Source organism: Typopeltis vanoorti, chromosome 21, assembly GCF_054136105.1.
Source record: "Typopeltis vanoorti isolate ZY-2024b chromosome 21, IOZ_Tvanoo_1.0, whole genome shotgun sequence".
NCBI lineage: Eukaryota > Metazoa > Arthropoda > Arachnida > Uropygi > Thelyphonidae > Typopeltis > Typopeltis vanoorti.
This window is the reverse complement of record NC_143569.1, coordinates 44,752,509-44,778,832: the sequence shown is the minus strand read 5'-3', so window position 1 is coordinate 44,778,832 and position 26,324 is coordinate 44,752,509. Positions and strand designations below refer to the sequence as shown.

Here is a 26,324-nt window from a genome sequence, read left to right as displayed (position 1 = left end):
TATTGCTTGCTTATAGCGAAAAATAGAAGCCTACAGAAGCAAAGATGAGATTTTATAGTGAATGGTCAGAATGAATTTGACAACTTTAAGATAATCGAAATATTGATTGAGAAAAAATAGTTTTTCTTTTTAAAGAAATATAAATACAAAATATGACAATAGTTTATTTATTTATTAAATGATATATTTTTTTAAAATTTTTTTAAGAAAATTCTTCAAGAATGTTTGATATCTTTCCTACACCCAAAATAAAAAATCTTTCTCTAATTATATTCTACATAGAGTATCATTTTCTTTGTTGCATGGAGAGTTTTGGGAAAAATGCAAATGGCGGCTCGCGTATTAGTGACGCGTTTTGATCAGTGCGATAGTTTTGAATGATATTTATAGAGGTAAGCGTTCTTCATTTTCTGAAATTTCATATAGAGGTAAGCGTTCTTCATTTTCTGAAATTTCATATGCTATTGCTTTGTGCATTTAGCTAATCACTCGATATTGCTGGCAATCCTTTTCATCTGCAATATCCGCTACAAAATTTCTGCTGGCAGGTCTCAAGACCTGCGGGATTTCTAATTGCGATCATAAGCAATTTTCTAATCACTACCTACTAGATATAACAACAAATAAAACAGACATGGATAATATTACTGATCTGCTAGAGCATCTAAACAAAGAGCAAGCATTAAAATTGTTTAAATTACTGCTTAAAAAATTTGATACTCAATGGCCAGGTTTCCTAAACCTGTACACACAGCCGGAAGAATCAGATGATATGGACGGCGAAGTGGAAGAGATCAATGACACATCCATCTCCCTGCCCGAGAGCCTCAGTCAGACGGTCTTCACAGGAGAACAGACGGGCAAGAGACGCAGAATCGAGGATGATCATGTGGAAAACGAAACACCCTCACAAATAGTCCCTGAAAAAAGGGAAAAGGTCCCCCCGGTAATTCTCCGTGAAAAGGAAAAATGGACCACAGTTGCAAGAAACCTAAGAGAACATCAAATTGGATACTCATGGGCCAGAAACACCGACGAAGGTGTAAAAATTCAACCAACAACAGTCACAGACTACAGAGGAATAACAAAAATGATGGATAACAACAAACTACAGTACCACACCTTCGCACTAAGCAGCGAAAGAAATCTAAAGGTTGTACTGCGAGGTGTCACCGAAGGCATTACCTCCGAGGAGATCGCGGCCGACCTTACCCAGCAGGGCCTAACACCTATCAAAGTCAGCCGGATGTACAGATCCGATAAACAACCGATGTCATTAGTATTGGTTGAGATACAGAACAGAAAGACAAATTTATGACATAACTGCGATCTGTGGACTTAAAATAACAACAGAGCCGCTCAGGAAAAGGGCATCAGCAGGGCAATGCCATCGTTGCCAAAAGTTTGGCCATGCCCAAAGACTCTGTAAAGCCGAGTTCAGATGCCTGAAGTGTGGCGAGAAGCATCAAACCATTACATGCACAAAAGGAAGAACCACACCAGCCAAATGTGCCAACTGTGGAGGTCCCCACCCAGCAAACTACAAAGGATGCAGCCACCATCCCAGAAATCACGGAACTACAAGACCCGTCCAACCTCCCCCAATCTGGACCACCACTCAAAGCATCTCTGCTGCACAGTCATCAAACCACCAAAACCCAATCCATAAAAGTCAGGAAAGGGCTCAACCTTCCACCAAGACCTATGCAGAAGCAGCCCGCCCAAAGGACACAATACAAAGCAATCAAATAGGCTCGAACATCACAGCAATACTGACTGCTTCGCTAGCCACTATGCTGCAGGAATTCAGCAGAACAAACCCAACTCCATCCTCCACAAAGAGATTCCTGCAAGGAACCCATTCCATACTCACAGCACTCAACTATGAATAAAACAAAAGTAAAACCTAACTCGCTTCTAATTGCAGCCTGGAATGCCAATGGCCTCACCAACAAAACATTAGAACTACAGGAATTCGCACAAAGACACAACCCGGACATAATGCTGATCAACGAGACCCACCTAAGACCTGCCAACAACCCAAAAGTGAGAGGATACACAATATACCGAACGGATAGACTCAGCTCCAGAGGGGGAGGCACTGCTATCTACATCAAACCATACCTCCACCACAATGCCATATCCAACCCATAGACTACAAACCTGGAAACCACAGGAATACAAGTCCACACAAACAATGCTGGAAGCCTCAAGATATTTGCTGCCTACAACTCACCAAGCAATCCTCTACTGACAACATACCTGGATGCAGTCCTCGGCACCACAGACCCCACCATCATAGTAGGTGACTTGAACGCCAAACACACAGCACGGTTTAGCACCACCAACAACAGAAGTGGTCGCATACTACACAACTATTCAACACTTAACTCAGTTGTGGTAGCAGGACCCATTGAGCACACTCATTACAGCCCTCATGGCAGATCAGATGTACTTGACATAGCTATCCTTAGAAACATCAGTTATCAATACGATCAGTGAACTCTCATCTGACCACAACCCAATCCTGATCAAACTTGGCACGCAAGACCAACTGGCCCACCAGCACACCTTCATATCGTGGGATAGGCTAGCTAAAATCCTACCAGAATATATTGGTCCTGTACCAATCATCCACAAAAAAGAAGAAATAGATGAAGCAATAAGCAATTTAACAAGCCAAATTAAAAACGCACTAGAAGCAGTCACCAAAACCACAACCAACCACCCATCCGGTCGGCTCCCAGAAAACATAATGGACCTCATCAGAACAAAAAACAAAGCCAGGAAAAGATACCACAACACAAGAGCCCCACAGGACAAGAAAACTCTGAACAAGTTGAACAACTAAGTCAGAAAAGCACTTCAAATCCACAGGAACTAGGATTGGGACAATAAACTATCATCACTCAACCCAGAAGATCACACAATATGGAAATTTCTGAAGATTCTGCGCACTAAATACAATCCCCTACCGCCCATGCAAACTGCTCATGGAACGGCGCACACTGATAAAGAAAAAGCAGAAGCAATAGCAGAAAACCTAGAAAAACAATGCAGCCCGTCATATGATAATATAAACATCATCCACATATATAAAGTCCACCAGCAGGTCAAGCGTACCTTAAGTCACTCCGAAGACAAACCAGCCAGCATCACCCCCACTACTCCAGTTGAAATAACCAACATCATAAAATATCTAAACAACAAAAAAGCTCCAGGGCCAGATGGAATTACTAACAGAATCATCAAATTACTTCCTAGAAAAGCTATTATGCACCTGGTTAACATAACCAATGCAATATTGAGGATACAACACTTCCCCTCTGCATGGAAAACAGCAGACATCATACCAATAAAAAAGCCAGGAAAAAATCCGCAACTTCCGCAAAGCTACCGTCCAATAAGCCTGCTTTCCAACCTGGGGAAGATTGCTGGAAAAATTATCCTTTCAAGACTACAAGAAAAATCAGATCAATTAGAAATAATTCCAAACGAACAATTCGGCTTCCGCCGTATGCACAGCACAATGCAACAAATACACCGACTAGTGGAGCATATCACTCAAGGATACAACTGGAACCTTCACACAGCTGCAGTTTTTCTGGATATTGCCAAGGCCTTTGATAAGGTATGGCATCAAGGATTACTCTATAAACTCATTCAGGTCAACATTCCAACAAACCTTACCCGTCTAATAAAATCATACCTCACTGACAGATCCATGCAGATAAAAATAAATGGCACCATCTCAACTAGGCGCAAAATCCTGGCAGGAGTACCACAGGGATCTCTTTTGGCTCCTTTACTTTTCACAATCTACGTGGCTGACATTCCAGAGAACATGAGGACTACCATCACAGCCCTATATGCTGACGACACAGCCATAATGACAAGATCTCTCCGCCCACACCTGGCGATCAGTCGTCTTCAGGATACTATCACAAAGCTAGAGAAATGGTTCTCCGACTGGAGGATACAAGTAAACCCCGTCAAAAGCTCAGCTATACTGTTCACCAGACGCAAAGCCTTCATCCAAGATGATATTGAACTTCTCGGAAAAAAAAAAGATACCATGGCAGACAGAAGCCAAATACCTTGGAGTACAGCTAGACAAAAAGCTAAATTTCAACAGCCATATCAAGCTCATAGGCACAAAGACATCCAGAACCATAGCCCAACTCTATCCCCTGATCAATCGCAACAGCAAATTGGATAAACGCAACAAGCTGTTATTATATAAGATGGTAATTCGACCAGTAATCACATATGTATCCCCGGCATGGAGTCACACATCCAAATCTAACATCCAGAAACTACAGAGGATACAAAACAAATGCCTGTGGATGATCTTAGACGCCCCATGGTTCGTCAGAAACACGCAGATCCACAGAGAAACCAGAACCCCTGACATCCGTTCTCTCCTTCATGACCATGCGGAAAAGTTCTTCAGCAAGGCACATTCTCATCCCAATCCACTAATCAGACAAGCTTCCAGTTATAGTGAACATGACTATCAAAAACACAACAGACCCAAGGCAATCCTGCTTTCAGCAGAACAGAGCTAACTCCATAGTTCACAAAGTGCGAGCATAAGTCTCACAACCTCTCCCATCAAGCTTCTCCACACAGATAAAGGGGAAAATAAAAAGCATTTTATGCTTCACCCAGGAAGCCAGTAACGTTGTTGTTGTTGTTGTTGTTCTTTGTTGCATGTTATGCTATTTTAGGGAAACTGTCATTATAACTTGCTGTTTAATTATATAGGAGTATGTTGTAATAAATCGGAAACAGCAACCCATTACGAAAGGTAAGTATTCCTAATTAAATATTTTATTTTCTGCAGTGAGCATATAAATTATAAATAATTATTGCTACATGAACATATACTTACACAATTCTTACAAATACATATGAAAACTGCCTGTTTTTGGTATAATTTAACTAAAATTATAATATTATTGATGTTTCAAATTATATAATATACAGTATTTAAACGAATGGCAGAGCAACGCTGATAAACTAATTTCTCCAACAAGTGTGTCAATACTGCTCAATCTGACGAGCAAATGTGGCACAATACTTCTGTAAAACTTATAATTAAATGAAATATAGAAGAAATAGAAGGTGTAACTTATTTGCTTTTACGTTTCCATAGCAGCAATGCAGTAAGCTTGTGTGTGTGAGAAAGTAGGCAATATATGTGTAATCGTCAAGAGACAAGTGAGTGGGGGGGGGAGTTAACGTGAAAAACAAAGAAAAAGAGCCTCGATTCACTTTTCAAGATTATTTTTCGATAATAATAATAATAATACATTTGACTACAAAATATAACATCTAGTCAATCAAATTAACGACGTTTTTCTAAGGAATTGTTTTTCCCTTTTATACAGAAAATACCAGCTCTGGATAAGGGGGATTATGAAAGAAAGAGGATGAAAATAATTGTGGTAAAAGACAAGCTTATGCCCATATTTTATATAGTTATGTTTAAAAATTGACTAGTGCATTGAAGATCCAGAAAGTTGGTAATATCCAGAATCCAAGTGACTTATAACGCTTCACAGATGCTAATATTAAAAAATATGTTTAAAAAAAAAAACAACGACAAGATGAGTATCAAACTCTACATCGCAGATTATACAATAGTCGTAACAGGAAATAATCATATAATTAAGATGACCCTTTCAGGTTTTTAGAATGATCAGGTCAATATTTGTGGAGTTGTGTAGAGTGTTATATAACACATATCAAGAAATCTGCTGCTTCATCCTATCAGATTTTATGTAATAATTCTGCACGCGATTTTTTATGTGACTGCACCCACGGAGGACTGTAAGCCTACATCATTGGCTTACAACCTTTCATGATTTTTATTATTATATGAATTCTGTTTTTATTAATTTCATATATTTTTAAAATTATCTAGCATATTCTTATAGACGGAAACCACCAAGCTAGAACGTACATAATCACAAGACTTAAAAAATATCTAAAAATAATTTTATTATATTTATTCTATAGAAAAATTAAATTATGTTCAGTTTATTGAAAATTGTAAAAATAAATTCTTCTTATTTTTACCCAATACTTTGCACGTGTTGTGTTTTCTTTTCTTAATATGCACTCACAGCTTGCAATAAAAGCCTTGAAAAGATCTCTACTGGACATCGTCACTCGAGCAAACTTTAATTAACTAAAAGGATATTAAAAACTCCTTCCGTCACCCACAGTTTTCTCTAGCGACTAAAGTGATGAAGAATTTGGGGCGTTCCTTTAACGCTACCCTTTTAACTAATCGAAGTTTCTAAAATTATCCCAAATTTTCATCTGCCGCAATTTTCTTATGTAGCATTTTTAACGAAGGAAATATGGAAGTAATTTCTCGAATTTTTCGATGTGAATTATTCCTCAATTGGTGTTTTCCATGTCTTAATTTAAAGGTTTTACGAATTTTTCATATTCAATGTTTCCCTTTATTGAAGTAATTGCTAAGAAAAGCGTGTGTCAAATACAAGAGAATATAAATTCTTATGAGACTATTGTCTTTTTAAAATAAAGGAAATGTGCCTGGTTTTATACAGCAGTAAAAGAAACTAAAATATATTACTTGTAGGCGTGGGTTTCTGTGGTTTAGCAGTTCATAAGAAAGATCCCGGTAATTGGACCACATCTTAATAAACATGTGGTCCAATTACCTGAATCTTTCTTATAATAATTTAATTACGTCTGTTACTTCACTGACTACAAGTGACGTGAAATAGTATATTCTTTCTGTTTAAATGAATGTTTTGGTTTTTCCTTCGCTGTGTATAAAAACGCTTCTTGGCAGACGTCGCTTCATACTTCCGTTAAATAGAAGCCAAATAATAAATCAAGTATTTTTTTATACTGCAATTTACGTTGTACTAAACAACCTTATAGTCCTTATAAAGACTGGCTTAAAGGGGCAAAGGAAGAATGCTTTTCATCTTCCCCGTTATCTGTAGAGGCCAGTGTAGGTACGGTGTTATTGAGCTATTAAAGCTCTGATCATCGCAGGAGGGTAACAGCAAAAGCCGAGCCTCAGTTAGAAATTGCCATCCATTATCCTCCCATACTAAACAACGCAAGACGCAGCTGACTATAAGGGTGAAGCAAAATGCATTTATAATCTCTGCTATCTGATAAGGTTGCTGTGTGAGGACAGGTTTATGAGCTAAGTGCTCTGCCTGAGTGGGTGCGATTTAAAGATCTTCATTTGGAAGTAGGATGGCCTTGAGTCTCCTATATCTGGAGAAGTCTGTTTCATCATAATTTGCTGCTTGTTGTACTAATTCATTTGGATATGAAGAGGATGCTGAGAATAACTTTACTGCCGAAGACTGCAGGAGAGAGTAGATGTAAGGGATATTTGTATCCCGGTGGAGTTGGACATTTCTGACATACCATAGTGCGTTTAAGATCATGCGAGACATTTGTTTTGCACTCTCTGTAGTTTGAGGATATTTGCACTTGAGGTGTGGCTCCAGGCTGGGGACGCATAAGTAATAATGGGTCGAATCATCAACTGATAAAGGAGCAGTTTTATTTTGGTATCCAGCTTGCTATTCCTATTGATAAGAGGGTAAAGCTGTGCAATGACTCTTGATGCTTTTTGTACATGAGGCTTTTATATGTGGACTGAAGGTTAGTTTTCTGTCCAGCAATACACTCAGATATTTGGCTTTTGCTTTCCAGGGAATCTTAATATTAAATAGGAAGATGTCATCTTTAGGAGATATATTGAGTTTTGGTGAAGAGCATGGTGATACTCTTCTGAGGGTTTACTTGCAATCTCCATTCCGAGAACCAGTGCTCTAATCTCTGCAGGTTTTCTTGCAGTTTCTTGGTGACAAGGTGCGGTTTAATAGATCTGGTTAGTATAGCTGTGTTTTCTGAGTATAGGGCAATGATGGATGACATTGGATTGTACGGAATGTCCGCCATGTAAATCGTGAAAAGTATCGGTGCCAGTAGGGACCCTTGAGGCACTCCTGCCAAGATGCGTCGCTAGGTAGATAATATATCATTTAGTTTGACTTGCATTCGTCTGTCACTAAGAAATGACTTTATAATTTGGAGTAGATCTAATAGAATGCCAGCTAAAATCGACTTGTATAGTAGTCCAAAGTGCCATAATTTGTCGAACGCCTTTTCTAAGTCAAGAAAAACTGCTCCAGTGTATTGGTGCCAATTGTAACTTGTAGTAATGAATTCGATTAGTCTATGAATTTGTTGGGTGGTACTGTGAAACTGGCGAAAACCAAACTGTTCTGAAGGAAGGATGTTTAATTTTTTTACTGAAAGTTGAATTCTGGAAAGGATAGCTTTTTCTGCTATTTTGCCCAAATTAGAAATCAGACTTATGGGACGATAACTTTGAGGCTGCTGAGGATCCTTGCCAGGGTTGTATATAGGAACTAGGTCTGCCAACTTCCATGCAGAGGGAAAGTACTTAAACCTGAACCTTGCATTTATTATTGTTGTAAGATATGCGATGGCCTTTCGGGGTAGCAGTTTATTAACTTTATTGGATATGCCGTCAGGCCCCGGAGCTTTTTGATTCTTTAAGTTCTTTATAATGTCATAAATTTCAGCTGGGGAAGTAGGTGTGAGTTAGCTGGTATAGGTATCAGGCCGTTTTAACACGTGTCTGACGTGGTAGTGGACTTTGTAAATATGATTGAAATTTAGATTATCGTATGAAGGGCTGCACTGTTTTTCTAAATTTTTAGCTATAGTTTCGGCTTTTTCTGCATCTGTGTAAACAATGTTCAGGTCCGATTTGAGAGGAGGAAGAGATTTGTTTTTGTTTTTGATGTTTCTCAGGAACTTCCAGACGGTTTGATCACCAGGTGATATGGAGGCTAATTTGTCTTCCCATAGTTTGTTTCTGTGGACTTTAAGTGCATCTCTCACTGCACTGTTCATTTTGTACAGATATTTTTTGTCTTGGGGTGCTCTGGTGTTGTGGTATCTTTTTCTTGCTTTATTTTTTTCCCTGATTAGGTTTATTATGTCATCTGGTAGTCGGTTAGGCTTGAAAGCAATTGAATTTGAGGTGATAAATGCTATGTCTGTGTTGATTTGATTAGTAAGTTTATTGACTGCAGAATCAATATTTCTTCCTTGCAATTAATATGAGGGACGGGATCAGTGTAGTTTGGAAGCATTTTGGATAGTTTTTCCCAGGGAATGAAGGTGTGAGGGGAAGGGGGGAAGTCCCCTCTGATAATCCAGTTGGAGTAGAATAGGATAGTGGTCGGATGATAATTCATTCAATGATTGCAGGGTGTACTGCAGGTTGACATTCTGAAAGGCAGCTATATCCAAGACGTCGGATGAGCCAGTGGGACTGTGATGAATTGGCACTGAGGGGCCAGCCACAGCTGCGCGATTTGAGCTTGTGTAGTTAAAGAGGATGCGGCCATTCCTATTTATAGACTTACTGCTCCAGGCTTGATGTTTTGCGTTTATATCTTCGGCAATAATAACCGGCAGTTTAACGCCAAGGATATCATCCAAATCTGTGATCAGCAATGTTTTTGATGGTGGGTTATAAGAAGCATAGATTTTTATGTTTCCGACAGAGTTTGTCATGACATTGATACCTGTGACTTCGAGATTAGTGGTTGTAGGAATGGCTACAGCATGATGATGATGGTTGATGTGATGTTTGATGAGGATGGCTGTACCACCACCTCTGTAATCCAGCCTGTCATTCCTGTAAAGTTGATATCCTTTGAATTAAGATTGTCAGCAGGTCTCAGGGGAGTTTCATTAATTAATAATATATCCGGATTATATCTATCATTGAATTCCTGCACTTCTAGTATTTTATTTTTAAGGCCGTCGCAATTCCATGCAATAATCATTAGAGAATCTGGGGTAAATTTTTTCTTATGCATTGGAGAGTGCAGATAAAATGGACTGTGTTTGCTGCAAGAAACTTTTTGTAGTGCTTAGTGATGAAATGCTGCGTTACTGAAATCCTGTAACATATTTACAAGAGAAGAGGTGATGATGGCTGTTATATTTGAATGTGGATTTGGCATATTCTGATCATGGACTGCTTTTTTGGGGCGGGCCACGTCAGCATATATTGTTTGGTGTTGAAGATTTATTTTCTTGGGGGGAAGGGCTCAGTTGATGATCTGTGAACACCTGTCATCTTGTTCAAACTAATAGGAGCCTGATGAACCTGAGCTTCTGGGGCTCTCGTTTCTGATAGTGAGGTAGATTGACTGATTAACTCAGTTTTCCTGTGTTTGGGTAGCAAATGCACCTTCTGTAATTTTCAGGGTGGGAGCCACCACAATTAGTGCACTTAGCCGGGGAGGTTTTTGGCTTGGAGCAGGTATGTGTGGGGTGGGTGTCACCACATTTTAAACATCTGCATTGAGCTTTGCACAACTTCTGGACATGACCAAATTTTTGGCATCTATGGCTGCCCAGAAGAGGTCCTCTTCCTAAGTGGCTCAGGTGAGACTTTAAGCCCACATATTGTCTTCAAGTTATAAATATTTTATAGATATTGTGTATTTCCACCAATACCAGAGCCATAGGGATCTTGTTTGATCTGTACATTCTACTGACCTTTATGGGAGGCAGATCTTGCATGTTGAGGTCAGCAGCTATTTCAGTGTCTTCAGATACTCCTCGGAGTACCACTTTTAAATTTTTTCCGAGGTAAGTGTGAAGGTATGGTATTGTATACCTCTTACATCCAACTCCTTGGTTAAATTTCTATAGTCAGTCACTGTAGCGGGCTGAATTTTGATGCCCTCCTCTGTGTTCTTGGCAGTGGAGTAATTTATCTGCAGGTTGGCCATGGTGGTTCTTAAGGCTGTCCATCTCTGCTTTTCCCTAAGAATGACTGGAGGCACCTTTTCATCGGTGGAGGCAGAGGAATCTGTGTTGGGGGAATCTTCATCCATGCCATTTTCGTTTGCTGACTCCGAGGCGAGAGTTTTGCGTTTTTTGCGCGCGTGCGTATCTCCTTGATCTGAATGAGTAGAGTCCGAGATTACTAAATTTAATTTTTCCTCCATTTAGCGTCTTCGTTTTGATCTTCATCAGTCTCGGGTAAAGAGTAAAAATTTAGGAAGCCGGGCCATTCAAGCTCGAACTTCTTAAGGAGTTTCTTTATGAAGCTGAATGCCAATCCTTTATCTAGAGAGTCTATAATGATGTCAGGATCTATCATGTTTGATGGCCATTTGAGCTTAAACTTCTTTTGAAGTTTATTTACAAGAATAAGCGCTGGCTGTTCATCCAGAGAATCTGTGAGGGCGTCCAAATCTAACACATTCATAATTAACGATTTGCTTATAATACGCAAGTAATTGCTGCAAATATATGGATCTGGAATAGATGTGCTAACAATGGCGATTCTAACGGCTGTTAGGCCTAACGAATCGCCGTCGTTGCAATCACAATCCATTTACCTTTGCTGCTGTTCTTAAATAAGTATAATCCGTAATTTAATAACTTTAATCACGTCTCTGCTAGTTAATCTAGCTGCTACACTACAAAACCAAAGTTTCTCATATTTGATTAACACGTTCTACCGAGAAGAAAATCCACAACCTTCATCAACGAAATGATATTACAAACCTAGCTAATCAGTGTCATACTAAACAATTAACATTTAACATTAACATTTCTGGCTAGATGGGTGAAGCAAAATTGCTTTTCATATTCCCCTTTGTCTTGTAATGGAAGAACTTTGAATGGAGTGTTTGTGAGCTATATGCTCGCCCATTGAGGGCAGTGAAGCTAGTTGCGTTCAGCTGAACTTAAAATAGATTTTGGTCTTTTAAATTTGTAGATTTCTTCTTCATTATATTCCGAGGCTTCCTTGATTAACGGGTTTGGATGGTTACTTGTCTTGGTAAAGAACTTCTCAGCTAGATTTATGAGAAAGGAAGAGATATAAGGGATATTAACTTAACTTCTCTATGGATCTGGGTGTTTCTTATGAACCAGGGGGCATCCAGAATCATCCTCAGGCACTTATTCTGTAATCTCTGAAGTTTTAGAATGTTAGAATTTGCGGTGTGGCTCCAAGCTGGGGATGCGTAAGTGATAACTGGTCGAATTACCATCTTGTAAATTGTTAATTTTGTTTGCATGTCCAGTTTACTTTGTCTGTTGATCATTAGGTAGAGCTGTGTAATACGTTGGATGTCTTTGAGGAAATGTAACTAATATGTTTGCTGAATAGGAGTTTACTATCAAGAATCACTCCAAAATATTTAACTTCAGTCTGCCATGGAATCTTTACTCCCAATAAATAAATATCCTCCATGGTACGGCTTTTATTTCTAGTAAACAGTATGGCTGAGCTTTTCTGGGGGTTAACTTGGATCCTCCAGTCTGCCATCCACTTTTCTAAAGTGTGTATGCTATTTTGTAGTCTTTTAGTTGCCAGTTTTGAGCTCAGTGATCTTGACATCAGTGCAGTATCATCTGCACACAATGCAGTGAATGTTGTTCTTGGGTTCAGAGGGATGTCTGCTACATAGATTGAAAACAGAAGAGGTGCCAGAAGAGATCCTTGAAGTACGCCTGCCGAGATCCTGCGTCTGGTCGAAACCGTTTCGCCTACCCTGACCTGCATGTATCTGTCTTTCAGATAAGAATGTATTACCTTTATTAGTCTGACTGGGAAATTAAATTTTATCAGTTTGTAGAGAAGACCTTGATGCCATACTTTATCAAACGCCTTCTCTGCTTCGATGAAGATGGCAGTTGTATTGAGTTTCCAGTTGAAACCTTTAGTAATGATTTCTACCAGCCGGTGAACTTGTTGGGCTGTACTATGGTCCCTACGGAAGCTTGACTGTTCATTAGGCAAAATTCCTAACTTATCTGTTTCTTCTTGGAATCTTGAGAGGGTCGCTTTCTCTGTTACCTTTCCGAGGCTGGATAACAGGCTTATGGGTCTGTAGCTTTCAGGAAGGTGAGCATTTTTTCCTAGCTTCTTCAGTGGTATGATTGTGGCTGTTTTCCATGTAGAAGGGAAATGCTGGAATCTAAAGATAGCATTTGTAATGTTGACGAGATGGACTATGGCCTTTCTTGGAAGTAGTTTTACTATTCTAATAGCCGAGCCTCAGTTAGAACTTCATTGGCTATAGAATTGCCATCCATTACCCTCCAAGGGAATCCAATACCAAATGCGCTTCGGCTTTAGTTCTTAAAAGAACTGGGCGATGGACTGAGTCCTTGACTCTTTATCCCGTCATCTGAATGAAGTAAATCTGTGTGGATGGAGTGTTGTTGAGCTAAAAAGCTCTAGTCATGGCTAGGTAACGGCAATAGCCGAGCCTCAGTTAAAACTTCATTGGCTACAGCATTGCCATTTGTTACCCTGGAAGTCCTATCTCTGGAAATCCCGCTTCGGCTTTAGTCCTTATAAGGACTGGCTTAAAGGGGCGAAGCAAGAATGCTTTTCATCTTCTCCGTTATCTGTAGAGGACAGTGTAGGGATAAGGTGTTATTGAACAATTAGTCCTTATAGTCCTTATAAGGACTGGCTTAAAGGAGCGAAGCAAGAATGCTTTTCATCTTCCCCGTTATCTGTAGAGGACAGTGTAGGGATAAGGTGTTATTGAGCTATTAAAGCTCTGATCATGGCAGGAGGGTAACAGCAATAGCCGAGCCTCAGTTAGAACTTCACTGGCTACAGTATTGCCATCCGTTACTCTCCAAGGGTATTGGATGGAATGAATCAATCACCCTTGAACAATTAATTAATTTACTTGACCATATAAGTGAAAATTTAGTAAGCCAGATAAAGGTGTCATTTTAAAGTAATAAACTACTAATAAAATTTGAGATTTAAGTTTTAAATAAATTTGTTAGTTAATAAAGCATAATATTTTAAAATATTTAATATTTTAATGCTTAAATTTTCTAAAAATAGTACTTAATAAAATTTAATATTTTAATGCAGGATATTATCGTTCTATATTTTTTCTATTTGGCTATAAAATATGGCTGTATATATAATAATTTCCATTTTAATATCTTACTTATGCTAAATTAAAACCATCTGGCTCTATATTTCAATAATTTAAATATTTTAAAATAATATTTAAAATTTAATAATTAAAAAACAAGATAAATATTAATATGCATATTTTGAAGAATGGATATTTGTTTTGCAAGGATATTTTTGAATGTCTTTAGGGTCTTCTTCGTTCGAGAGAAGGAAGGGAAGACCACCACCTTGATTATTGGAAGTCTGAAGTGAATTCAAAAAGAAAAGCCTCGTTTGCGACTTATCTTGCCTATGCGAGGAACTTTCTTTCATTAAAAGACCAAAAGTTGCTTCCCGGAGTGTTCACTTCAGGTAGTTTCTTTGCTGATAAAACTTCAAAGAATCTATAGTCTTGGAAATCAGATTAATGCATCCAAAGACATTAAATTTTCAAACCTTCTTTGAGGGAAAGAAAGAGCTTACAAGGTCGCGTGACAGAAACAAACTGAACTTGTGGTTACCATGGAAACGAGGGAGCATAACGTCACATCTGTTTTACTCATCAAAGAAATAAAACTATTTTATGGAGGAAATGGCAATCCTTACACTAGAACTCGACATTAAATGCTGACATTCACCAACCATATCATCCAACAAGACAAACAACGTAATCAAGGAGAACCTCTTGTTGACATGGAAATATGACGTCACATCCGTGTTCGTCGATAGCAAATTAAGTTATTTTATTATTTCATTTCTAAATATTCATTCTTTTAAGCGTTTTTTTTTTTTGGCAATATGGCTTCTATTTTTTCCAAATAAAGTTTAAAAACTAATATGGGGATGGAATTGCAATTGTTCTGGAGAAAATATTTTTCATTATTTCATACTAAAATAAAGATATTCTTTACTTGAATAACTAAGGTAAGCACAGTACGCAGTAGAACTGAAATAGCAAGTCATCGTGGCTATTCGCATATCAACAATATAGTATAAGGGCTAACTGTGCATTACTGATTAAGTATAAGATACATTTTTCCATAAAACAACACAAGCTTTATTTTAGATTGCATTATTGTTTCATTTTAATAAACAGTTTAATCAAATAAAATTATTAAATAAATAAAATCATTAAATAAAATTATTAAAGTATAATTTGATCATTGTATTAAACGTTATATTTTTATAACTAGTTTTTAAAATGATGTCTGAGTTACTTGTAATAACAAATAACCTCGTAATATTTGAATAATACGTTTTTTTCGGAGTATTAACATAATTATAGAAATAAGAGAATAATCGTACCACACATCTTTTCATCGGAACCATCGCGATGACAGTCTATCCGGAAGTCACACCACCAGTCCTCTGGAATGCACGAGCCACTGTCACAACGTGCGTACCCATCTGGACATCCAGAAATGTTAGCTGAAATGTAAATAAATGTCTGAATATTTAGAAAAGATGGCGCTATTGTCATGTTTTTTCGAGTGAAATATATCTTCCATGTGATAATGTATCAATGCTCTGTAGAAATAAAGAATTGTGATTAGAACAGTTGGCCATACAGATAGAATGCAATAAATAAATAGAATAACACATATTTATAAATATATGTACAAAATTAGTAAAAGGTATTTGAAACTCTTTTAAGATAACCGTAGTTTAAATGTTCTGGAAGAAATTCTTAAATAAGTACAAGATCATTCCACCAGATGTCACTAGCAACTAATATCTACAAAGGTATTATAGAATTGTTCATTTCTGAAAGTCAGCAGCACCGCATTGAAGAACTCTGAATTCCATCGAGATGTTTTTTTACTAGACTGCTGGAATATAGAGAACTGGCGTATACTCTTTCTTTTTGCCAATGAGTGCAGTCAAATACAAGGATTATAATATAATATCTGCGTCTTAAATCCAAGAGATCTGCATTGGTATTAGTGCTGATCTTTAAAGACTCAACTAACTAAAATAACCGTAAATAAACTATAAAACTTTTTTTTAGAAGTTGACAACCATTATGCTAGTCAGGCCACAGGTGAATTAGGAATGTCAGATTATTACAAAGGTAAGGAAGGCCAAATTGGATCTTTTGCAACAGTGAACAAACTAGAGGCTTAAATAGATGACACATTTTTCCCAGCCCCTTTTGACTCGTCCAATTACTCTCGGTATAGACAAAATATGAACAGCCTATCAAGAAGTTTGAAACGGGGGGGGGGGAGAATGTCGGATTGTTTGCTTTTTATATGCGCGTGGTATTTCGCGAATAGGAATGTTTCTAAATCCCACATTCAATTTAATTATTCGGTTAAAAATAAATTAATTATTGTAACTCAAAATTAATTTCGTGTTTATAGACATGAGCTATTCAAGAACGAAAGTAGGTGACCTTCATCGCCCGGCGTGAGATTATTATCCCATCTTGTTTATTGCTTTCCGAAAGTAGCTAAAAAAAAATTCTGTCCGGTCTTTGGATTATGATTTCCGTATGATCCAACGCACAACCCATTCAAGGACGTAATGTGCAATAGGTTTGCGAATTCTAGCGAACGGAATTGATATGAAATAATGGTTTTTATCTAGGTAAAGCAACCAAGAGATAAAAATGTCAGACAAAAGATCACACCAAAATGTTACTGATGAATTTATTTAAAATTACTGTGAAACTATTATACACATTTAGAATTTTTTAAAATTGAAATAAATAAAGGAGATTTTAAATAAAAATAAAAGATTTTCAATTGGCACCTTCTATAGTTTAGAATAAATTACAACTTAACATTTTATTTCTTGTTTGATTATTACTCTTATAAGAACTGGACGATGGACTGAGTCCTTGACTCTTTATCCCGTCATCTGAGTGAAGTAAATCTGTGTGGATGGAGTGTTATTGAGCTAAGAAGCTCTAGTCATGGCTGGGTAACGGCAATAGCCGAACCTCAGTTAAAACTTCATTGGCTACAGCATCGCCATTTGTTACCCTATTGCATAACTGCATGCTTGAATATTATTTTATATTATTAGCGTACGATGGGTTGCACAAGAGTCATCTTTAAGTGGGGTGAAAGGTGAAATATTTTGCTTCCCAAGGCATAACATAGCTCCTCTTGGTGAATGAATGCCATGATCCAAACCAAGCCAGCTATTAAGGGTTTACAGTATTTCTATTTCCAGTCTTATTCCCACAGATTATTAAAAAAATATGTTCCTTGTTATAATTTCTTCCGTCATAAAAAAATCACTCTCTTGCTAAATAAATTTACAAAGGAAGAAAATTATCTAATAATAGGATTTAAAAGCAGCAGCAACTCAGAAAAAGTAATTAATTCTATTATATGGAGATCATAGATAATATTCTGAGTTTTCAAACTATTGGAACAAAAGTTCCAATATTTCGATAAATAGAATCTTTAAATGCTAATTAGAGATCACCGTTTTTTCGGCAAGAATTGCAAAATAAATATCTTATTAAAAAACAAAAAAAAAAATCCCATCTTGCGAACTATACGCTTCAGTAAAATAGTTCATATAATCCCAAACAGGCTTATATAAATAAATTAATCAGTCTAATTAAGTATTCCCTTATTAAGAGAAAAATAAGTACAGCTCCTTGAGCTTTCAATGTGTGTGTGTGTGTGTGTGTGTGTGTGTGTGTGTGCGTGTAGGAACTTAAGTACATTTTCAGCCAGTTTTTGTTATTATTATTATTATTATTATTATTATTATTATTATTATTATTATTATTATTATTTCTGAAATACGTCTCTCATCAAATGCCGATACATCTTCTGAATTAAGATAAAACCCTACATTCTTTCTTCAGAACATATAAAACAAATAATACCTCCAGGAAATAAACATCTACCCTACACCCCCATATTAACATCGACCGCTTCTGATTTTTCCCATGCATAAATTATGTATGACAGGAGCGCCCCCATTTAATACATTACGAGAAAAATGTTTCTTGCTTTTGGTTCAATGCTAGCAGTTTATGTTTTCTACGTTCGCTTTGCATGTGCTTGTGTTGTACAGTTATTTTTTTTTGTTGTTGTTTGTTTTTATTTTTATTTTTTTATTGCACCTGCGAAACATTTAGGTCTATTTAAGGACTTCAGGTATAGTCAATAGTAACATGAACCATTTATATAAGCATAAGCAGACTTGGATAAATTATCAATTTTAAATAATACTTTGAAGTATTTTAACCTAGAAATCTGTGTTATTGGTTGGATTATTTATCAATGTCAGACATTCACTGCTTTATACGACTAAATATCGTTTTCTTTCACATATATTGATGAACTAGTAAAGATGAAATTTGCTCATTTTTAATATGATTCTTGCCATTTTAACATTTTCTCTGAATTTTAAAATTAATTTGACCAACATGTGGTGCGAAAGTTTATAAATTTACTTATAATTCCTTAGAAGTTATTTAAATATATTAAGTTGACTAATTCCATTTTTTATTATGTATCCAAAAAATGAAATGTGGGATTTAGACCCGTTGATTTATTCCGAACATAAAAGAGCCACTAGAAGTAATATTAAAAATGTAGTTTAAAAGACTTCAGAACTTAGAACCTAATGGCTTCTAAATAAAACTTGATGAAACAAGCAGTTTGCAGTATATTCGATGTTTCAATATACTGTCATATTTTTATCATTCCGAAGTTAATGGGATAAGACTAGAATTTGTCTTGAGTGGGCAAGAAACAGCACACGTAGAACAGATTTTATTTCTACTTACAAGACTTGATGGAGAAGTTTTGAGGGAGTTTACTCCAATTTTTTATTTAGTGCGATTTAATGAGACAATTTACTGAAAGAAACAGGCTATGACAGTCCTCCCGGACATCTATAGAAAAGAAGAAAAAAAAAACACATCTAATAACTTTGTTGTATCGTGCCTTTTTTATGTAGTCCCACCCCACAAAACTATAAGATTTTTTTTTTTTTTGTTAACGTATAGTGTTCGTACCATAGGCTAAACAGTTTCATTCTCTTTTTATTAATTATTTATATATAAATATAATGTATTATATTTGTTAATGATGTGTATTCTACGGCCAGTTAGTCTGTTGGGAGGAAAACCCGACCCGTTTACATTTACTGGATCTCCGTATGAGACCAGCTGGCTGATCTCCAGTTAAGTTCGCCATAAGTCCTAATTGGGATTCGTATTGGGTTTTTCCAACTAAACTGATAGTTGGAAACTCACTAATATGTATCAGCCACGTTCAAGCCAGAAATGTCGCAATTTAATGCTTCTGTTAACGACCAGTAATAAACTTTCACTTCATCTTATGCATTCCTTTAACGATAAATATTCATCCTGAAATTGATCAAAATTGTCGCAAGCATTTTAAAAACTTAAAGCGTAAATAAATATGCCACTTCTCTATAAATTTCAAGGATCGCTTCGATATGGACTTTAAAAACATGTTCTTCATCAAAAGCGGAGGACTTAACATTCCCATGATAGTGAACTTTTAAATAATATAAATATGAAAAGTAGGTCTAAAGAAAATAGTTACTTCATCGAAAAGAGTATATTGTGTATATACGGAAGTTAAAGAAGAGTCTGCCGCTTTATTGAAATATTTATCAAAATAAAAAAAAAACCCTCTTAGCAGCCAATAATGAAATAGCTTTACAATTAGTTATTGTTTTATTACATTTTTTAAATCGTGACTAAGTGGAATTTGAGAAAACTGATTAAATATAATCAAACAGTTTTAATAATTTCAAAAGCTAATCCTTTACGATTATTTCTCTTTCAGCTATCAACTCCATTCTAATATTTTACTATAGCAGATCGAGATCTATTTTTTATTTGTATTTTATTTATTTATTTTATTTCTAGGATTTGCGTGCTTTGTAGTTTGATTTTCCTCCCTTCTTTTTATATACATTACGCACGAACACATTTATTCTTTTTATCTGCGAGTATTGCGTTTGTTTAATATTAAAGACCGTACAGTCAAAATATTATGGCCACTGTACTAATAATTCATAGCCCCCCAGCAATCTGGGTTGAGCATAGATCTGCGAGTGTTCCGGTGGAGGATTCTTACCCCCTGATCTCTCGACCACTCATTTTCAGAAATGTTTTATGGGATTCAGATCTCTTTAGAAACTTCGACTGCCATGGTAACACCTGAACATCTCTGTTATATTCATAGAAGTATTCGCAAACGATACTGCCAACTTGCCAGTATGGCTCATTTATAGCATTCATAGTACTGTCTGTGGTTATACGGGCACAAAGAGATCCCTAGGAAAATATTCCCCCCATACCACAAAGCTGTCGCTTCTTTCAAGTTTTTACTGGACCATGACATCGGGTGAATATTTTCCTTGGATTTTCTTATATCAATTCACCTACCATCCACACCTAGTATCCGCAAGCGAGATCCGTCCAAAAAGGTTTTTCCAGTCTTGAATTGTCTCCATTGACTTCTCTCAGATGCAAACTGTAGGCCTTGTCGTCAATAATTATTTGCAGTCAAGGGTGCATTGACTGGGAGCCCACTTTTTAGGGCCATACACAGGACCATCAATTACGAGCATATTATGGTCTAGTAAAACACCGCCCATTCCTTTCCTGATTAAATTCAGTGGTCCGCCATTCCACAGTTTCTCGTCTATGAGCTTATACAAGGCGGAAAAGTCCACGTTCACCACGAGATTTAGTGACGCTTGACTACCCACCTGGCTACGAACTCTAAAAAATAATAACAATAATACCAAAAGAAGCAGAATACACAGCAGTGAAGTATTGTTAAATCGAATGACGGAGGCAACGAATTACTTGAAATTGACCTAATATCAATACTCAGAATATGTGCAGGTATCTGCACAGGTCCAGTTGAAATATTATGGCCATCCCGTTATTTCACAATCAGCCCTTTCAACCCAGTCAATTATGCCAGGCCAAACTTGGCCTGGCAAACAGACGTTTTGATCCTGTAGCAATCTCAGTGACAAGTCTTCAATACCATTGACTATTTCCTGGATACTTTTGCCTTCACCCTGTATCCTACAATCATGCCTTTTTTCAAATTCAATCAAATTGGCAATTTCAAATAAATGGTACTTCACGCACTTCCACTGTCATGTATGCTGGCTTTCGCACTGATACGATTGCCATAATTGACGGCTGATTGTGAAATAACAGGGATGGCCATAATATTTGGACTGGACTGGGCAGATACCTGAATATTCTGAGTATTGATATTAGGTCAATTTTAAGCAATTCGTTACCTCCATCATTCGATTTAACAATATTTCGCTACTGTGTATTCTGCTTTTTTTGGTATTATTGTTATTTTAGAGTTCGTTGATATTTCTTTACCTACAACAACACAGTATGATAACATAACTGAAAATACCGACAATTCTTCTATGCGGAGTGTCGCAGGTGTTCTATCGTTTGCTGTAGCAGTTCAGGAAGTTAATAATACATAGAAGTGGTTTCTAAGTTCTAGTTCAAAGAACATCAGGGATATGCCAGCTGGTGGCGTGTGTGTGTAATCGGAAGTTTTCTTTAGAAACCTTATTTCAAATTTTATTTCGATAAATAAATAATGGTATGAGTCTAAAAGGCATTCGCCAAGTATGTGATGGGATTGTATTTTTTTTTTAAATAAAACTGTATTCGTTGCGTCTGTGTACTGATGGTGAGCTTTATAGAATTTGCATTTGATAAATATGAATGTGTGTGTGTGTGTGTGTGACAATTGTACTAAAAGAAATGACTGTTTTTAATAGTTTATTTCTTACTGCATGAATATAAACATTGCAGTAAGTTCTAAAAGAGATAATACTAAGAGTTTCATTTTAAAAATATAAAACAAATGCTTAACACATTTTACTGGAAATAGTGCAAATCTAACTCATTAACCCTAATAAACTTTTGGAAATTGGTAGGCAGCCAGTTCCAATGATTAGTGGCTACGGTAGTTGAATTCGGAGAAACTTCGGGTACTAGAGTATGAAAGGTATTGCTAAATCCTAAGTGCAATATTGTTGTCTGAAAGAGTATAAATTCTAAGGTTGATGTTTATGGGCTTTAGAATAAAACGGCGATTTCTCGAGATGAATCCCTACTTCCCGAGGGAAAAAAAAAAAGTTCCTCTTGTTGGTTTACTAGAATCGACCTATAACGGTCTTTCTTTAGGTGCTAGCGTTACAGAATAGCAGCATTAGCACGAGGGCATACTTAGTCACTGATTTTATATTATTGTATTTATATTATTATTTATTTAGTATTCTTTTTCTTCTTCTTCAACCTTCTTGTTCTGTCCACTGCTGGACGAAGGTCTCCTCCATGATTTTCCAGATCCCTCGGTTTTCTGCCTTTCCTATCCATCTCACTCCTGCAATTTGTTCGAGTTCATCCCTCCACCTTCTTGGTTTTGCTCTTTATCTTGCTCCATCCATTGGTCTCCACTCTGTTCATAATCTGTTCATAATCTGGCCATATTGCCAGATGCAATGACTCCCGTCATTGCATCTGGCAATATGGACAGCCCATCTCCACTTAGCCTGTTTAATGTATTTTACAATATCCATGACACCTGTTTGCGATCTTATCCACATTTGTCTTCCTATATTTTAATGTTATTTTTAGCATACTTCTTTCCATGCGATGTTGCGTTGTTCTCAGCTTTTTGTTTACGGCTTCTGTTAAAGTCCATGTTTCTCCTCCATATGTTAAGAGAGGAAGTATGCACTGGTCGAAAGCTTTCCTTTTTAGACTCATAGGGATGTCACGTCTGAATATGTCTCTCATTTTCCCATAAGCCATCCATCCAAGGCGAATTCTTCGTTCAATCTCTTTTCTTCGGCATTCCTCAAAGGATAACAATTGGCCCAAATACACTTATGAAGTAACTTTTTCTATTTCATGGTTTTCAACTTTGATAGTTCTATGGTTTATGTATTTATTCATGATTATTTTTGTTTTTTCTCTATTTATTTTTAATCCAATTTCTCTGGAGGTTTCATTTAGGCTGATTTAGCCTTTATTCCAGATCTTTAAGATTATCTGCTATCAGAACAATATCATCTGCAAATTTCAGATGATGCAGCCTTTTTCCGTTTATGTTTATTCCTTTTGTTTCCCAATCAAGGCTTCTAAAGACTTCGTCCACTGCAGCTGTAAATAATTTGGGAGATATGGTGTCACCTTGCCGGATGCCTTTTTGTATTGGGAACTTTTCACTGTTTTTATATAATTTAATTACAGAAGTTGCATTATTGTAAATATGTTTTAGTGTTTCAATATATGGTTTCTCAGTTCCCTGGGTTTCAAGTGTTTTAGTGTTGCAGATGCTTTAACTGAATCAAATGCTTTTTCATAGTCTATATAGGCCAGACATAAAGGTTTATTGTATTCAATAGTTTTTCAATGAGCTGTCTTAATGTGTGAATATTAAAAGTATTGTAATTCTTTTTAAATCCAGCTTGTTCACAGGATTGCATTCCCTCTAGTTTAGATTTTATTCTATTATTTATAATTTTTGTGAAAACTTTATATATGGTGGGGAGTAGGCTTATAGGTCTGTAGTTTTTAATTTCTTTTTTATTTCCCTTTTTAAAAATTAATATTAGAAGCGAATTGTTCCAATTTTTCGGAATTTCTCTCTGTTTTAGGCATTTATTAAAGAGTTTAGTCAGCTGTTTGATGACAGGGCTTCCTCCCAGTTTTAAGAAGTCTACCATAACTCCATCTTCTCCTGGGGCCTTTCCATTCTTCATTTCCCGCAGTGCCAATTCCATTTCACTTTGTAAGATCTCATGGGCATCATTTTCTTCATCATTCGAGTTATCCATAGATGATTCTTGGATGTCCCGGGCTTTGTCTTCATAGAGTTCAGTATAAAATTCCTGAATTCTTTTGATTATTGCATCTCTATTTTTTTTATAAGTTCACCATTTGTTCCTCTTACAGCAGCTATTTCCTTTGTTCCAACTGATAATGTTCGTCTTAGGACCTTCATATTACTATTGTTTTCTATTGTTTCTTTAATTTTCCTGGTATTATAGGATCTAATTTCATGTTTCATCCTTTTACGTATAGTTCCAGAAATTTCCGCATATTCTATTTTAACAAAATCTATCTATTTCAAGATAGATTTTGTTAATATTTCATTAGCATCATCGATGGTAGCTGTGTTTAACTTTTTTAGTCCATTTTTGAGTGATTCTCTATAACAGCTTTTATTGTGGTAGAGGTTTTGTAGATTCACTAAATTGGACTTTTTCCTTATGAGCTTATTCCGTTCCCATTTTTTGTTGATCCATACTTTTGCCCTTACCAGTCTGTGGTCACTTGCTGTATTAAATATATTAAGCACTTCGGTATTATTTATTATATATCTTCTGTTGGAGAGGATGAAGTCTATTTCATTGTACGTTTGTCTATTTCGGCTTCTCCAAGTCTATTTTCGGTTGATTTTCTTCTTGAAAAGCTGTTCATAATAAAGAGGTTATTTTCTTCTGCAAATTCAATAAGTCTTTCTCCTCTTTCATTCCTCTGTCCAAATCTAAATTTACCGATGGAGTTCAGATGGTCATCTCTGCTTCCAATTTTGGCATTAAAATCATCCATTATAATTCTTCAGAATTATTGAATGTGGATTCTAATGTTCCATAGAAATCTTCTATTTCTTCATCTGGATGGTCTATAGTTGGGGCATATACTTGTATAATTTTCAGTTGGTATTTTTTATTTATGAAGAAACTTAGTTCAGCTATTCTCGATGTTATTTTATTTACAAACAGGACATCGTCTTTGATTGTTTTATTTATTAGGGAAAGAAAGTCAATGAATTGTGTTCTATCGTAGGGGCGGTTCCAGGTTTTTGAATTCAAAAATATGAAATTGCAGATTGTAATTAGACAATAACATCTCCTATGTTAGTGGAATTAACTGAAATATAAAGACTGTTGCATTAAACCTCGCAGCTAATCATTTCCAAGGCCATCTGTTAACTACAGATGAAACGAGGTTAATCTTCATTATCTTACCCATCACAGGAATAATGTAATTTTGTGTTAAGTAGACTAATTTCAACGATGACAGCAGATTACTTGCAGCCGGTAACCAGATAATGGTTTGTTAGACATTAGTATTGCCCAAATCCGTAAATCTACAGTACTAGATTTGGTTATTGCACAAATGGTAGCATTATAATTCCTTTAAATTCGAAATTAGATAACATTATAAATCCTTGTTAAGTTTAGTTATGTTTCGTATTATTCAGTAAGCTTTATATACGTAAAATGAAGTGATTGCTGAAGAAATAAGTAGGAGGTCGTTGAACTGACATTTTCGCAAGAAGATTGTGGGGGTCACACATATCAAAACGATCTGAAATATTAACATTTCATATTCTCTTTAATTCGTGTGCGTTATAATTAATACTCGTCGCAAATCAGTATGTAGGTTTATATTCTATTCCATCCTCTATTTCGGCTAGGACTAACGGTGTGTGAATCTCGATACCTTGGCTTTTATAAACCTAATTTTTATTAGCCTAACTCGATTAATCCTACCTTCACCATCTAACACGTCTGTCTATAGTTAGTCAAATCTTGGTTCTTTCTACTACGCTATATTTAATTATTTTAATCATTCCCCAATAGACACACACACATGAGAGATTGCAGAACCTATAGAACATTATTCAGGGCACAGGCAGGGATGAAAGAGAGCAATTCGTTGATATTGCGTTTGAACAGCTGGAGATTTTAGTTCTTGGGGAACACTCGAGTAGGAAGGATTTTCCAGAGAATAGACAGGGGTAGGCTGAATGAAAGAGTAGAAGAGAAAAGTTTCTCTGAATTTTTAGTTATATTAAAGTATACAATATGTATGAAACATTGACAGAAAAAACACGTGCGATAAAACTGGAAAAAACAACTTACTTTATAATAAGTTTGGCTAACTTCTAAATTAAGTGAATTTCTTTGGATTCATATAATGTGCATTCGTTCGTTTAGTGAAAGTTGTTCACGAGTACAATCTTAGTAAAAACATCGCCTGTGAATCTGAACTTAATTCAGCAGAAGCTTGACAGACATTTTGCCAAAGAAGTTAACAAAATGCTTTTTGGAATATTTTAAAAATGTTTCTTTAAACCCAGGAAGCAAAATGAAACATCGAAATGCAAGAAATGTCAAAGTACTCCTGCTAATTAAAAGACCTAGATCGATGAGGATGTATGCTTTCCTAGAAACTGTGAGACAAATTTTATTCTTTTGTTTTTGCTTATTTTATGAGAAAATGTTTTCGACT

The 26,324-nt window shown here is 36.2% G+C and overlaps 1 protein-coding gene across 1 annotated transcript in view; it reads right to left on the bottom strand.

Annotated features, from left to right (window-relative positions):
- Positions 1-20,258, bottom strand: part of LOC150094814 (G protein-coupled receptor GRL101-like) — a 96,029-nt gene extending 75,771 nt beyond the window's left edge. Inside the window, exon 1 of the mRNA XM_090411667.1 lies at positions 20,095-20,258. Within this exon, the coding sequence (XP_090267793.1) occupies positions 20,095-20,258 (164 nt within the window). The remainder of the gene's footprint in view (positions 1-20,094) is intronic.
- Between the last annotated feature and the right edge of the window lie 6,066 nt (positions 20,259-26,324).